General features: G+C 47.8%; 6 protein-coding genes across 6 annotated transcripts; 3 read left to right on the top strand and 3 right to left on the bottom strand.

Moving 5' to 3' along the window:
• Positions 1–532: 532 nt before the first annotated feature.
• On the top strand, positions 533–2,168 carry P168DRAFT_326415 (putative amino acid permease; the record flags this gene model as incomplete). The annotated part of the gene is made up of 2 exons (XM_024841116.1): positions 533–2,074; positions 2,134–2,168. The coding sequence occupies exons 1-2, from the start codon at positions 571–573 to the stop codon at positions 2,166–2,168; spliced, it is 1,539 nt and encodes a 512-aa protein (XP_024693182.1). The 5' UTR covers positions 533–570.
• Positions 2,169–2,397: 229 nt separating this feature from the next.
• P168DRAFT_289511 (Zn(II)2Cys6 transcription factor) lies at positions 2,398–4,418 on the bottom strand. Its single transcript, XM_024837014.1, has one exon. It carries the CDS (start codon positions 4,240–4,242, stop codon positions 2,860–2,862), a length of 1,383 nt encoding a protein of 460 aa, XP_024693181.1. The 5' UTR covers positions 4,243–4,418; the 3' UTR covers positions 2,398–2,859.
• A 484-nt stretch (positions 4,419–4,902) lies between these two features.
• On the top strand, positions 4,903–6,573 carry P168DRAFT_267140 (heme-dependent oxidative N-demethylase family protein; the record flags this gene model as incomplete). The annotated part of the gene is made up of 5 exons (XM_024835017.1): positions 4,903–5,452; positions 5,510–5,584; positions 5,638–5,828; positions 5,885–5,957; positions 6,019–6,573. The coding sequence occupies 5 exons, from the start codon at positions 4,903–4,905 to the stop codon at positions 6,339–6,341; spliced, it is 1,212 nt and encodes a 403-aa protein (XP_024693180.1). The 3' UTR covers positions 6,342–6,573.
• A 797-nt stretch (positions 6,574–7,370) lies between these two features.
• On the top strand, positions 7,371–8,593 carry P168DRAFT_136543 (uncharacterized protein). Its single transcript, XM_024832719.1, has 2 exons — positions 7,371–7,709; positions 7,769–8,593. Exons 1-2 carry the CDS (start codon positions 7,612–7,614, stop codon positions 8,256–8,258), a joined length of 588 nt encoding a protein of 195 aa, XP_024693179.1. The 5' UTR covers positions 7,371–7,611; the 3' UTR covers positions 8,259–8,593.
• A 1,602-nt stretch (positions 8,594–10,195) lies between these two features.
• Positions 10,196–10,733, bottom strand: P168DRAFT_289509 (uncharacterized protein). Its single transcript, XM_024837013.1, has 2 exons — positions 10,353–10,733; positions 10,196–10,299 (listed from the first exon to the last, which is right to left on the bottom strand). The coding sequence occupies exon 1, from the start codon at positions 10,561–10,563 to the stop codon at positions 10,396–10,398; it is 168 nt and encodes a 55-aa protein (XP_024693178.1). The 5' UTR covers positions 10,564–10,733; the 3' UTR covers positions 10,196–10,299; positions 10,353–10,395.
• A 2,883-nt stretch (positions 10,734–13,616) lies between these two features.
• P168DRAFT_317639 (DsbA family oxidoreductase) lies at positions 13,617–14,146 on the bottom strand (the record flags this gene model as incomplete). The annotated part of the gene is made up of 2 exons (XM_024840126.1): positions 13,617–14,036; positions 14,117–14,146. 2 exons carry the CDS (start codon positions 14,144–14,146, stop codon positions 13,617–13,619), a joined length of 450 nt encoding a protein of 149 aa, XP_024693177.1.
• Positions 14,147–15,790: the final 1,644 nt, after the last annotated feature.

The raw sequence follows: 15,790 nt of genomic DNA, 5'->3' as shown, positions 1-15,790 counted from the left end.
TCGTCCCGATTAATATACCCCGCTTGCCTTGATCACAGACGCCTGTTGATCCCGGTAATGGCCCAAGGGAGAAATGAGTCCATGCGTCTCGATGCTGCGCGTGATGCCTTTTTCTGCAGCCGTGGATGGCCATGGTCCAGCTACTTTCCTGAAATGACCTAGATCATGAATTAGCGTGCCATTCGTGCGGCAAATATGCGCATTACCCCAGACTCGAGATACGAGCTTACCGAATATTGGATTAGCTCGGTGGACGAGACGGGGATTCGTCAGACCCCCTTGTCATAGATCATCCTGTGGCCGAAATACTTTCCAAGTTAGGGTTAGACCGAGATTTATGTGACAGTCCACCCCCGAGATAGCCAGGATTCAAAGGAACATGATAAGGGACCAAAGATAAGAGCGGTGTATACAAAGGCTTGTCGGGGCTTTATGACACGTCCTGGGCCGTCGTGATGCAAGAGGATCGTGCTACTCGTGCTCCTGCCTTTTTTTTTTTTTTTGTTTTGAACCTGTCTATTAATGGGCAAAGCACAATTTGACAGCTTGAGCCCACCCAACACTCCAAGGATGACAGCCACAGAAGAAAAGCATACCACGGGCTCCTTGAACAAGGTCGAAACGCAGAATGTTGGCACGGTGCAAGATGAGACACTCCACAGCCTGGGGTACACACCACAATTACGCCGGACCCGCAGCCTGTCGACCATCCTCTTTATGTCGCTGTCGATTGCTTCCATCCCATACGGCATCGGCAGCTCATTGATGAGCACAATTTACGGCGGCGGGCAGCTGTCCCTGTTCGTGGGCCTGATCGTCGTCCTTGTCCTGGATGCCTGTATTGCGCTGTCTTTGGCCGAGTTGGCTTCGCGATACCCGACCTCCTCCGGCGTCTACTACTATTCCTACCAGCTGGCGCAGTCTAGTCGCGCTCGAACTCTCCTCTCTTTTATAACCGGCTGGATTTGGCTGATTGGTAATTGGACCATCACCTTGTCTGTCAACTTCGGGCTCGCATCCATGATTGCCGCGACTATCGCCATCTTCTGGCCCGATTGGCAAGCCGCGGACTGGCAGCTTCTGCTGATCTTCTACGCCCTGTGCCTGTTGACGTTCACCATCTGCGCGGTTGGTGACAAGATGCTGCCGCTTATCGACACCGTCGCTGCCGCCGCCAGCTTGGTCACTTGTGTCGTCGTGCTCCTCACGCTGTCCATCACCGCTAAGTCGGGGCGCCACACAGCCGCCGATGCCTTGGGTTCATTCGATCCCAGTCTCTCAGGGTGGGGCAACTTCGCTTTTTTCGTCGGCTTGCTGCCCCCCGCGTATACCTTCTCCGCCATCGGTATGGTCACGTCCATGGCGGAGGAATGCACCGATCCGGAAATCCAAATGGCTCAGGGTATCAGCTTGGTGACGGTTGTTGGCGGCGTGGCAGCTCTCATCTTTGTGTTGCCCATCTGCTTTACCCTTCCCCCATTGTTGGATATAACCAACGCGCCCTACGGACAGGCACTGCCGTATATCTTTCTCAAAGTGACCGACTCCCAAGCGGGTGCCCTCGTCCTCATGATCATGGTGCTGTTTGTCTCGATCTTTTGCTCGATCAGCATTACTACCACTGCATCCCGGTGCACGTGGGCTTTCTCCCGAGACAACGCCATACCCTTCTCGAAGATCTGGTCTAAGACGATCAATGACAGCCCGATCCCTGCACTGTGCCTCGTCACGGCGATCGAAATGCTGCTGGGTCTAATCAACCTCGGCAGTAGCAGTGCGTTCACGGCCTTTGCCTCGGTCGGCGTGATTGGACTGGCAGTGGCGTACTGCATCCCGATCGCGATCAGCCTGCTCAACGGGCGGGAGGAGGTCATGAAGGCCCGGTGGAATATCGGCTGGCTGCTGGGCATGGTTCTAAACACGATCGCGGTGTTTTGGATTCTATTCCAACTTGTGCTGTTTAGTATGCCGACTGTGTTGCCCGTGACGCAGGTGTCGATGAATTATGCCTCAGTGGTTTTTGTTGGGTGTCTGTCGCTGTGTTTGATTTGGTATGCCGTGTATGGGAAGACGAGTAAGTTCATCCGATGACCTAGAAGATGTGACGCATGAGCATGCTAACGGCTGTTGTAGAGTTCAAGGGACCCCCGGAGATTACACGATTCTAACGATCTATGCCTATTCGGCATTCCGGGGACGCTGGATTAGGGTTATACTAGAGTTATTCCATTATGATGATTATTTCCTTTTGTTCTCGTAGCGAAAGATAACCATGTCAATTCAGTGAGGACAGCAACTGGTTCAAAGTGTAAAATAACGACAAGTGGATTCCATATAAGCAGAGTGGGAACGTTGTACTGTGATGAAATGATTGATTGAACTGATGAAAGTTATGCAATGTAGGCAGTTGATGCAAGTGAAAAACAACCGAAGGTGTGGAGACAACAGTGATAAGCATCAAACTCGCTGGCTGACTTTTAGGATTTACAGTTCTTGTACTTGATGTGACATACCGGTAAAAAGATATGCCACTAGGGATTCAGCATTCTTGCTCCTTCCTAGGACATGCATTTGTTGTGTCCTCAAGGATGCTTCTAGCAGTAACCCGGGAGGAATTAACATGAGTTCCATAAGCGTACACCATGGAAAAATAACTTAAACACATATCTTTGCTTAAATATGTTGACAGCGCCAATAGGAGCATGGCGAGGTTGGCCAGAAGTAGACATCTTAAGCCTATTGACGGTTCGAGGACACCCAGGGAACAAGGTATCTTTAGGCAGACCCACCTTTTAGAAGTAGAAAACAATCTCATCATTCATCGGATCATAGCAAGTACATACACATTTGCAATTACAATCAGAGCACAAGCACATCCTGGCCAAGGCTGGTGAACATGGCGGACCATTGACCATCGTGGGCAGGTGAAGCCCAGAGGTCCTCCAGGGCGGCGCGAATTGAAAGCAGGGAATTGAAGCGAAGAGTCCCGTAGATGGTATCCAGCTTGTTCAGTACGAAGCTCTGCTGCTCTACACCAAAGGCATGCGCTCCACTGACATACAGGGGAAAGATGACACAGTTGTGGGCCTTGCAGCTGGTGCTGATGCCCATGATGCAGGTCAAGCAGTGCTGCACGTGCTGCTGGACGAGACAGTGACGCGCGGGCAAGCCACAGATGGCGCGGTAGAGATAAATGAGAGCAGCATGCTGGAAAGCTCTCGTGAAGGCCATGGGTTGCATCGTCTGGTCAGCGTCCGACTCCGGGACGACGTACGGATCAGGCATGCGGAGGTGATCGAGAGCGAGGATGATGGAAGTCGGTTGGAGACGGGATTCGAACTCCCGAATCTTTTCCATGGACGGCTCCATGCGGTCCATTTGGACTGAGTGTCGGTAAAAGGCCATTTCGGATATCACTCCGAAGACGGCAGCCAGCGTGGTCTCCCCGTATCGCTGCTTCTCCCACCAGACGGTGCCCGTTTCAATCCGATTCCAGATGTCGGCGGGGACGCAGGGCGCGCGGTCGTCCAGCAGCGATCTGGTCAAATCTGTGGACGCAAATTCGGACATCAACATGTTGGTGTCCTTCTGGCCTTTGCCGATGAGCGAGGAAAATCCGCCCAGGTGTTCCACGATGGCTTGTACGCCTGATTGGTGACTCGTGGTGGATGCAGACTGCCGGGCACAGTCGATGAAGCCGTCTAGGAAATACAATAGAAGCACGGCGACCAGGAGACGTGAGAGAGACTCAGTATTGGAGGCGCTCTGCAGCAGCTGTTTGCGGACGGAGGTCAGGCAGGTGAGTCGTTTATCCTCCGCCGGGGACCGGTCCTTTAATAGCTTATCGTGCAATGCGCGATGGGCATCGGCCAGCTCACACATCACCAACAACACCGGCTGCGACTCCATCGCTAGCGACATGGGTGGCGGGCACGGTCGAGAGGCCGTAGTGAACAAGGGCCACAGTGCCGCTTGGAAGTACTCCAGCGCCCGGAGATCCCCCTTGGCGAGAGATGTATCGGGCGGGAGACTGCCCAAGAGGCCGACCGTAGGCAACTGGTACGTGACGGGAGTCCCCCTGGTCGGGCGTGCATTCCAACGCACCAGGATCTTGTCATAGCAGCACTTGGAGCCGGCTAGAGTACACCGTCGGCATCGCGGCTGCACCAGGTCGCATTTGACCCGGCGCTGTTTGCATGGCCAACAGGAACCCGGTACCGTCCGCTCTCGCTTTGGAGGCATAGTGATTTAGGTGGAGGGGCCTCTGACAGGGTCAAGAAATTAATAGTAACTGTCAACAATTCTCCTAGGTACCAGGAATAACTGATAAGGTCGCCCTTGGTCGAAGGGTGGCCCACATGGAGGCATCAAGCTTGACACCAGGTTTCCACACTTTGCAACCACCGACCAGAACATCATCCCGTATCTCTCCATGCGGAGAAACAAGTGATAAGCAGAACCCGAGCTCTACCAACCCGCATTTGGAAGGTCGCGTGAGACACGGGTGTCAGAGGAAGAGGAACTAGTCAAATAAGGAGTTAGCGTGCCCATTCAAGTATTCAACTATGACCATTTGGGATAGCATCATTTGGCGGACGAGTGGGGCCTGTTATCAGTGCAGGCCAGCGATGCCGGGACTAGATCCACCTCTATGCAGGGCATTCGACCTTCTGGGTCGGGTTAGCGCTTGGTCGGTGACCCAAAAACCTTCCCAAACGGGCATGTCCAGGGAGTGTGGGGACGGGGGACAGACTGGAGCTAATGTCCGATCTAACTTGTCTTACAATATGTGTGCTATCCGGATGATCGAAGTAGGTGCAATAGCATTCTACTTAAATCCGTGGTTTGCGGTCGCATGGCACTGTTGGTGACTTTGTCTCTTGCTCGCATGAACGCATCATAATGTCGACTGCCCTGCCCTACATCAACTCTTTCCCCTCCGTCTCCGTCACGCCAGCCCAAGCAATTCCACTGCTAGGGTTGGTTACCTCGGTGCTCGCGTGGTTGCTGCTAAAATGGCACAGGTATGAGAATCATGCATCCAAAGACCACATAGGGGCATCCCAGAAGCCTGCGGAGACCAAGCCCTTTGTGACTCCCCTGCCCACGGCGTTGAACGATTTTGACCCCCGGTCCAAACACCCGAAGCTGTATCGGCCGTTCCGTCATGGCAAGAACTTCGTCACGATGGGAATCCGAAAGCTCGATTGGAACAATTGGATTGAGATGGACTCCTACTTCTTACGCTACCACGATATGAAGGCGTCTGAGCTGAAGAAGGACATCGATGCCCACGTGAAATACGTTGACAACGCGGTCACCAGAGATGCCTGCTTCGAGGTGTACGAGGAGCTAGTCCGCTATCTCACGCACCGATACCCTGGCGTCTTCCAGCTAAAGGATAACTCCCTTCATAACACGCTCACGGACGAGCAGTTCCAGTATCCAGCCAGTACGTTCTATATTTTCGCTGAAGTAGGGTAAGCTGAAGCAATCTGACTCTTCACAGGCTCCCCAACCGAAGCCATGGCAACGGCAGCTCTGCTGGTTCAGGATGATCTTGTGATCATGGTGGAAAATGATGGTATGTACATACATGCGCCACGAATCGGTGACCCAAGCCAACCATGCTCTTAGATGAGCAATATCATCTCGACGCGGCAGCAGTCTGTCTTCCTGGGTTTTGGCGTCTCAAGGAGAAGTTCCGCATGTCTCTTGATACCCTCCACTTCGAAGCGGGGGTGCCGCATTACGCCGCAAAGCTGCAAAAGTCCATGAACCGATTCTTCAAGGCGTTGACGCCAGACAAGCCCGTGGAGCGTAATAATGTGAGTCATGAGAACAGTCGAGACCCACACGGAGGGCTATCTAACCCATGCGACAGTTCTTTATCCAACTTGACGACGGCCTGCACTGGTCCCACCGCATGGGCGATCAAGGGGGCAATGAAGTTGCATGTTCGTACCCTCTCCACACTTCCCCGGCGTAAGCATCTGTTAACGGCATACTTTCTGGCAGCCTGGGCCACGGCAAATAGCAAGGGCTTGACAGTGGACGAAATCCACTTCCGCTCCGAACGACAAACTGTCCGTCGTCTGCCACGATCTGGAGCAATCCTGTTCACCATCCGCACCTACTTCGAACCGGTGACAGCAATTGCCAAAGAAGCGCATGTCCCCGGAAGACTGGCCGAGGCCATTCGCGCCTGGGATGAGACGGTATCCACGTATAAGGGGAAATCTCACTGGGATCAGATCCTTCTGCCCTATCTCGACGAGCAGGACCGCCTGCAGAAGGCCTCTGGAATCCCGGAGCAGCGGGAAGGGCAGTTTCCATACTAATATGTATAGATATGACATGAGACACAGTAGGAGTGTCGGGGCGAGTGGCGTACTATGACCGCACAGAATTGTTTCATGAATTTATATCCATGTATCAAACGAGACGAAATAATGCCTCATGATACCCTTTTCGGATTTTCACAAGCGGTCCTTGGTTTAATGGCGGAGCATATCTAGGACAGTGATATTGATGCACATTTTTGCCCCGGCCGCCAGGGTACCACAAGTATGGAATATGTTGGCAATCAACTTTTTGCACAAGTCTTGATGGGTAATCTATATATTTGTAATACTGCCGTCCTCCCGCCCTCGTAAAAGAGAAAGATGTAGAAAAAACAAAAAGAACTCGAGGTCGCAACCATCTAACTAGGTACTACCGTCGATTAGCAAGAACCAAGAATTAACCTCGTACCGTAGCTGCAACAAGAGACTGGCAGTTTCCAGATCAAGAGACTCCTAGGTGGTGGTCCGGCGGGATGAAATGCCTAGATGCCTGAATCATTCTATAAATGGACCATGATCGGCGACCCGGTTAAGCAAAGGCCCCGACCCCACCGTCTCCAGTCGTCCTGCCAAATCAGCACCTTGAACACTGCCAACTCACGTCTTCGTCATATCGCTAATACCAGGGTCCAGGGTGTTTCAGATGAATATCGAAAGCTGGCTCGAGGAGCTGTGAGATATATCTTCATCATGTCTCGAAGGAGAACTTTCCACTGACCTAACTAGTCTGGCACCTCCTGCAGATAGAAACAAACGAAGGTTGTCTATGTCGCTGTCACGCCAACCCAGCCCCTCCAAACGGCGGCGTACTGATGATGATGGCACAGGACAAGGGGTGATATCTCTTTCATCAGAAATCTCACTTTCCGACCGCACAAAGCTAAGGTCCAATGCGTCAACTTCATCTCGCCAGGGCAGCCCGACTCGCGATATCTCCAACCAACTTCGACTTGCGGATCCCCCAATATTTTGCGAGCCTCAGGCAACAGGATCGATACCCGACACTGTGTTGTCACTGCGGAGAACGCTCACCGATGGGTTTGGACAAAATGTCATCCCAAGAGGGCTTGAGGTGCTGGTACACTTGATTTCTCCCTATGATCTCTCGAGGATCAAGGTGTAGTCTCGAATACAGGCATCTGATCCAGCTGGCGCGGAAGAAATACCAGAAACGGCTCTTTTCGACTCCAGTGATATATCAGAGGCCTCTATTGATTCAGTTTGGGCTGAAATTGAGGAGATACGCCTGGAGGCTAGGAACTGTGACATGTATGGCAAGGACGAGATTGCCTGGTGCCTGGATGTAGTTCAACCGGTTTTGAACTGTTCACTGAAAGGATCTCGAAGGCTACAGCTAACCAGTGTGTAAGTATCGAGATCCGTATACTACCCAAGGAACGGACACTCACCTTTGACACTACTAGGCAATCACAGCTGATAGATGCGGAACTGCTCTCTACCATGAAGAGCAGCCTCATGTGCATCAGTAAGAAGGCGGATTACGCGTATTCATTTTCTTGCCGCGATGCGGAGGTCTCCCACCTTTATCAACATATCAGTTTTGGCGGCAATGGCTACCAAATTGGCCATACCACTGATGCTTTCAATAAGCGAACAATACTTTTTTCTGGGATCGAAGTGAAGCCCGACGATGAGGGAAAGAAAGAAGTACTTGCCCAGCTTTCTATCCGGCTGAACGCAACTTTGGAAAAGATGCGACGCTTGCAGGTGTTAGCCAAGGGTAGCCAACCGGTTCCTATGAACTTGCTTCCTACGGTCGGGCTTACAGTAATCGGTCATGACTGGTATACGTATATTGCGTATCGCTTAGAAGATGAGATGGGAAGTGTGGCGTCTTCACAGAGCTGTGTCCATGTGTTAATGAGGTATTGCAGCACATTGTCGGCCCAATAAGTATAATGTTTGCAGACACTAGGTCCACATTTGGTATATAAGAGTTACAGGACTTAGCGCGACGGGTGAAGCAATATGCATTAGATATATATTGGCCATGGGTACGTGACGAGATTTTGCAACCACTGGCTAGGTCGACTTGATTAGAAGTCGTCCATAGTCTCGTAAGGGACAGGGGACAGAGTGATACGCCTAGGTAGCGAGTCAGCTGGTCTCTGTGAATGCTATCTAATCATGACTATGTTTGACCATTGGCCCTTGCTGCCTTGTCCATCCCAGGACCTATCAGCTGGCCTGATCATCTAATCACACACTTTTTTCTTACAGACGGTCACTGCCTGCTGTAATCGGCGATCACTTGTCAGTCACAGGCCATTTTTAGATATATACAAAACCTTGATGGCATTTGCTGATGTCTTGCCTTTATGACATTTACAAGATAACTAGTATTGGTATTATCATCTGTTGTTCTCTGTATCTAAAAACAGAGATAGATTGTGTAGCTAGTACTATATATTGTAGTCTGCCGTAAATCGAGCATATGTGTCATAGTGAACCTATCCTATGTAGTCTGGTCCAATCGTAAGGTTCCTTAATAAGAGACCACTACTATTATACTAACCACCCATCAGCCTGTTCCTGCCCGCTCATAACACTTGAACTATATCACTAGGTTTCAGATTCGAAACATGCCAGTTGCCTGTCTATGGCGTTTAGGCACTTGTTGGGGATATCAGTCGGATTGAGCCCCTTACCAAGGACTGTTTGGTATTTTGGTGTAGTGGTGAATAGTATATGTGTATTATGTTCTAAAGACATTTAAATTTTGTTCTTTATATGTATACGGATAGCCTCAATGGTAAATCTCTCATGTAGTGCAAGGAAGAATAAGGATTTAGATAGAGAACATTAGTATTTAACTAAATCATGACTGTGAACAACTGCATCCAACTTGTCTGTCCACATGATAACTTGAGAATCATGTCAGCAAATTGAATCGAGAGTACATATCTACACATCCAGCCAATCAGTATAGGACTGTATTACTAGAAAATACCCAGAGCACGTTAGATATAGTAATCAGGACACTCTGCCGACTTCTTCTCCCATCTGCCCGCCTCCAAGGCTTTGATATAGGTATGTATATCATATTCAGCTTTGTTAACAACTCCCATATCCTCTGAAATATGTTCAAGAGGAAAAGTCTTGAGACAAAGTGTATATTAACAATGAACTTCTTTCAAAAGAAAAAATCCCTAGCTCCTGTAGGAGTCAGCCCATAGCTAGTGAGCTAGACTAGAAAGATAAAGAAGGCACATACATATCTTGAGTAAAGACAACATACACTTTGATTAGCTCAAACAGTAAGAAATTCTATACGATGTCTAAAAATAACCTGGCCTGCTTTGTAAAATCTTCCATCCCAAGGATTTCCTAATCCCCAATTTTAGTACCGTCTTTATTGATGAAACCAAAAGAGGTCGGGTTCATGGCACTAACTGTTTGCGTGTGGCTCATATGTATGACGCAGCGGCTAAATATATGTGGTCATACCCTGATCAGATGATATCAAAAGGGCACAGTGGGTAGATAACATTCCTAGGGGTCAGCTAACTTCACACCCCTATTCCCCCAATAAACTGTCCAGGTTGGATTATCCGGGCATCATAAGACTTTTCCTAAAACTGCTAGTTAAATCACAATTGCATTGTTCGTGTCTTAATCAAGCCAGATACATATAATAATGGCTCCTCCCTCTGCAGAGATTTTATCCCCCAATCCGAAATAATGCATGTTACAATCAATATGACCAAGGCAACCTTGTACGCTAATTTACCTGGGTCGATAAGTTTGTCGCATACTTCGTATCCCTAGGCCGATAACAATCTTTCAACCACGTATTTCTCTAGGGGTCCGCAATCTTTAATCTTAGACCCCGGGCACCTTCCCTAGGCAGGGTAAAAAGCAAGCCCCGCACTGGCTTAACGTCATGTTCTCCAGTCTCGTGTAGAAATAGTTGTGGAGACCCCGGTCGAAACAAGTGAGCCATTGTCTGATATAATTGGACATATGCAAGCCTAAAGCAGAACCAAGTGTCAGATACGACCCCAGCATACTTGATCCCACGGTCAGGTCCTTACTGTATGCCGATACATGATCGAGATCCCTTGCCGAAAGGTACGAAGTACTGGAGCATCTGCTTCATTTGTGCTGGGTTGTCGACTGAGTCAATCCAACGTGATGGGTTGAATTCATCTGGATTTGGAAATACGTCTGGGTCCACGTGCACCCAGTAAGAAGACATAGATACGGCAGTCTGTTAAAGAATCAGTAAGCTTCTCTTCACAGCTGCAGCAAATCATTGTGGTAAAAATATGGAATTATATGGAAGTAATCAGTGCCTAAGGCACAGTGGCAGCAACCAGATAGGCAGATAGTACTTGTTAGCCCGATGGTATTAAGGTTCAAACTTACACCCTTAGGAATAAGCCACTCATTGAATTGTACATCATCATCAGGGAAAACACGGGCTATGCCTCCTAGATTCCCGGTGCCCAGCCTTGTTGGAATCAATTAGTTTCAAACTCAAACATCTAGCTCGCTTGAAGAAGATGTAAGGGGTATGAGCTTTCCAAATACCTCAAACCTTCTTTGATACACGCGGACAGGTATGGCAGTTTCTCTAGCTCCGCATATTTAGGGGTGTTGCCTTGATGCCTTTTGAATATGGGATCTAGTTCCCTCCTCAGCTTCTCTTGGCTATCTTGTTCACGTAGAAGGAAAAACAAGGCCATTGCTAGAGCGTTTGAAAAATTATGTACCGCCCCCTGTTGAATCAACTGTCTGTGTATTAGCTGAAAGCTTTTGTTGTATCAGACTAATATCATACCTGAGCAGTGCGGGTAAATGAATCCCTGCTCATAACTTGGGAAACATCATTATATAGATGGTCAATGAATGTGGCACTGGAGCGAGATTTGGCCATATCTGATGGCCGAGTTTTGCTCTTGAACATTTGCCTTCTTACTTTCTATAAATTTCTATCATGAGATAAGGTCAATCTGTATTGGATGGTCTCTCACATCATCCCAAATTCTCCAATGTGTCATCTTTTCTAGGACCCATCTTAGTATAGGTGCCGTGATAAGCCTTTTTGATTAGTGCCAAGTGTTATCATAGACCGCCCGGGAGGTAGAATATACCTAGCAAGCCATGGTAGCTGCGCGAGTAGTGGAATTGTAGTGGTACCCATCCGCAAAATACCATACCTAATATCGATGAGCCATAGCCCGCGAAATGAAAAGAAAGAATGAAGCCAAACCATGATGAGTTGAACTCTGGGTCTTCCAGATATTCCGTAGGCTCCTCGTGGAAGAGCAGAGAAATGATATCTATTTCGTTAACCTCTAAAACTACATTGCCCTGGCATGTAGAGCTTACCAGCAGACAAGGAACTCAAAGCATTGTGGAAATTGACCGGTATCGATGTGTTTCTGAACTCTTCCAATCTTTGTATTAGTCTCTCGACCCGGGTGATGATTCTCGGCTCCAGCCTTGAGATTGCTGCTCTCGAAAAGAATGGATTCAATCGGGTTCGCACAGCCCGATGTTTGTCGTGGGCGGTAAGAGGAAATGTTATGTCTATTCCCGATCTGTTAATTACTTCAACTGATACTGGGGTCTTAGGATAGAGCATTGCCTTCAAACCCAGTACCCTGGGTAAACCTGCGATAGGAATCACTCTTTCTGACAGCTCCCAACACGTATAGCTGACTATGGAACCGAGAATCCCTGATATGGAGCTCAGTAGGAGTCATCCGTACTATAGGTCCTATTTGCGAATGTCAGTTCCAGAGAGCGGCAAACACTAGGGACTGCGAATCTACCATATTTTGCATGCATCTTTTCGACCTCCAGGTAGTACTGGCCACTATAGATCCAATCATAGTAAAACTGGTAGAAAAACGTCAAACGGGCTAGAAGAGGACCTGGGAACCCAGAAATTGGACTCAAATACAGGCGATATGTAGCTATGGAGACGCCGTATAAGAGTGCAAGCAAGCAAACGAGTCCAAGAAATTGATAAACGTTGGGACAAGACAATATTTGAGACAAAAACATCATCGAAAAAGCTGCTGGTTTCCCACACTTGATAGATAGATGTAAAGCAGATAGTTGTAGTAAAACCATGCCCTGGAAAAGAATGCGCGGGCTTGAAGAGACTATTATAATTCCATCAGGTTCTGATGATACCATACCTTATGTGAATAGACATATCCAATCAAAATATGGGTAGATACAACTTGCTATGAAGACGTGACACGGAATTCAGATATCAGTTGCAGCTAATAAATCCGGATTTGGACAGGCTACAGCCGTGGTATATAGTATGTTTGACAGGGAACTGGTCCCGGAGACTCTCAAGGTTGTGGCCACCCAATGTAAGCAGTCACTTCATCAATAAAACCACATAGTTGCATGTAAGAGCCCAATAGTTTGGTTGTAGGCAACAGAAAGTTTCTGTTTAAGACACAGATAGTGTGATGGTGAAATAGTATTGTGTTTGTCTGGGCCCCAGACTCTGGGGGGAAGCTATGAGACGCCTTAAGTAAGCTGATATAGTTTCATCTATTACTTGTTTTTATGGCCGGAACTTCCAGCCAAGAAAGCTATCTACTCATAATGACCCCATGTATCCGAACTGCTAATTTAGATCGAGGCTGCTAGTGTCAGGCTTGTCCCTGAGAATGTACCTATACAGAGGGTAATGTGAGATATGTCATTGTAATAAACCTATCAGCTGATCATACAGAAACACAACTTCCCCGCTCGCCGCTATGTAGGTATCATGCAAATATTTCACCCCTCACATAATACATAAGCCTTTAGCGGCTCATGTATCAAGAATTGAGTAATTCCTGCTGTCAGGGGCCGAGGAGGCGATCAGCCCCATCCGCTCCACTCTAGGCCCCACCTTGGAAGCTCGGGTTGCAGATCAAGGCAACATTCAAACTTATGCAGTATGCACTGTGGGTAGTATACTTTGAAGTGGGTGATATGCCATTCCTGTGACTATGTTGTATTACCAACCTGAATCAGCTAGATTATAATAGCAGGACAAAGTAATAGCAGCACAAAGCCAGTCAGGCTTGAGACGGATTACAGTAATTGATTATGCATGGGTTCGCTGCCTCATATACAATAAAATATATCACTTTACTGAAGTTATTGACTTGTCTTCTTGCCCAGCCGCTAGTAATGAATAATACACGTCGCTCTATTGCTCCCTGTATGCAATAATGCCCTTGAAAAACTCGTCAACATCCTGTGATCCGTTCAGAATGATCTTCCCATCCCCTATCTCAAAATATGGTACTCCATGGACGCCTTCCTCCCTAGACCTCTCCGCCATTTGCCGTATCCATGGTACTCCTTGATCTGTCCCAACCATATCTTGATTGAATCGATGTCAAGCCCCGGCTTTATCTGTCCTATGATCTGTAGTAAGGTATTGATATCACTGATGTCACGTTCCTCTTCAAAATGAGCGCGGAAGATACCCTCGACAACACCCGTTGTTATATGAGTGTCGCCGGTGGCACTGCCACTATGATCTTCTTTTTGATCATGAATCTCACTCCATCGAATCAACTGGTGCGCGCGCAGGGTATTGCCAATCCTTCCACCAAATCGAAACTGGATGCCATCGCATAGCCCTAGCCGCTTCAGTCGCGCCTGCGCACTAGCAACCTTGTCTAGATCGCCTAGCCACGCATTCTATCTTTCAGGTTAGAGCAATCCATTGCACTTGACCCATTGAACAAGCCGGTGTAAGGAATGCAAATGTCCACCCATACCCAGATACGGAACACTTTCCATCGGGGCATTTCGGTCCAGAAAGTACGGTTTCCACGTAATCTTGATCTGATCATGCCTACCACCAGGGTAGGTCTTTTGGTAGAGCGAGATGGCTTTTGTCAGACGGCGGTAACCGATGTAGCACTGAGACAACCATAGTTAGTAAGTGGTCGACGAGGTAGATGAATCCTTACTTACCTAGGGGCACACTGGATCAGAAGTAACTGAGATCTGTATGCATGCCATGATGCCGGAGGTACAAGAGCAGGGGTGAAAGTGTGAGATTGTTGTGAGCTTCAGGTAGAAGTGTCCTCGGTCTTCTTAAATACATTCAGGGTCGGGGTCGGGCTCGGACCCGGAGATACAGGCAGCTATCAACTAGCTAGCTAGTCTACGCCACTTTATACTACCTTATACCTAGAAGTCGCAATTAGGTTACAGCATTTGACATTGCTTCACTCTACGCATTTTTGAACAACTCCTTAGTAACCATTACCCCGGCTTTTACAAACCCTTGTGGTAATCTATTTTTTAAAAAAAATCATGACATAATATGTAAAAACTACTAAGATTTTCTACAATCCTTTATATTCAGATTAGCCTTGCTCAGGTGCTTGATAATCTATCAATTTTTTGTCTCTAAGAATCTCCTGAAATATTTTTCTGTCTGGCAATACTCTTATTATTATTAACTATTTATTCCATATTATTACTTGAATAAAGATTGATAATATAACTAATTCTCTGGCGGAATTTTATACACTTATTCTAATAATTCTACACAGGGGCTTTTAGGGGATGTACATGGCTGCTATTAGAGATTCTACGCGAGGGGCCTACGCGGGTGCTTTCGGGGGGCCTACGTGGGGACCTTTAGAGACTATATATAGCTACTTAGCTTACTTTATAAGACTTTACAGTAAATATCATTTTTTAATTCTATGAACTGATTATTAGGTAGTTCGAGCCACGTCATCAAGCCGCCGAGCGAAGCGAGGGTCTACGGCTTGTAGGATATGATACAAGACCAAAATATCACAAGACATCCCAGACCTCTACTCCACCACCGGCGACATGCTTTTAAACGCAGTCGGTTCCACAGGTCCACACGTGCTCGTCTCACTGCCAGTCGGTCTTGATATTGAAATCGTTGTTCGACTTTCGTTATCCCTGCTTTCTATGCAGAAACAGAAGTATGAAATCTTGGATCTTATGAGAATCCAGAGGATCACGGAGAAATCACAAGGACAGTGTATAAGACGGAAGCTTAGTACTATGATTTCACACATGTAAAGTAGGGATTGATTTGGCACTATATACAATAGCATATATTCCCGAGCCCATCTCATGGAACAGGCACCAAGATTTTACTCCAAAATAGACAAGAGTAATCAGAGCTAATTACACGCGCACGTTATAAGATATTTTGTGTATGACTGAATCAATAGACTCGAGCTGCTAAGTGGAACTATATCTTGGCGGTATGTTATGGCATTTCAAAACCAATATTATCAAATTCAATGATGCAGAATCTTGACCAAATAGATCTTGCTGGAGCCACTGGTGCAAGAGTCTTATTCCTACGAAGTGCATACTGTTGATGTGATTGGCTCGCCTCCGTTTGCACGTGACCCACGACTGCTGTTTTCTCTCTGCAGAGGCTTTGGCAGCTT

The sequence above is a fragment of the Aspergillus campestris genome (genome assembly GCF_002847485.1).
Source record: "Aspergillus campestris IBT 28561 chromosome Unknown P168scaffold_5, whole genome shotgun sequence".
NCBI classification, from domain to species: Eukaryota; Fungi; Ascomycota; class Eurotiomycetes; order Eurotiales; family Aspergillaceae; genus Aspergillus; species Aspergillus campestris.
The sequence above is the reverse complement of the archived record's forward strand: the minus strand, read 5'-3'. Positions and strand labels throughout refer to the sequence as shown.

Bases quoted from the DNA above. Each gene is read 5' to 3' on its own strand.
- P168DRAFT_289511 (XM_024837014.1), bottom strand. From the start codon at position 4,242: ATGCCTCCAAAGCGAGAGCGGACGGTACCGGGTTCCTGTTGGCCATGC.
- P168DRAFT_136543 (XM_024832719.1), top strand. From the start codon at position 7,612: ATGTATGGCAAGGACGAGATTGCCTGGTGCCTGGATGTAGTTCAACCG. The intron at 7,710-7,768 runs GTAAGTATCGAG...TGACACTACTAG, and splicing joins AGGCTACAGCTAACCAGTGT to GCAATCACAGCTGATAGATG.
- P168DRAFT_289509 (XM_024837013.1), bottom strand. From the start codon at position 10,563: ATGTCTTCTTACTGGGTGCACGTGGACCCAGACGTATTTCCAAATCCA.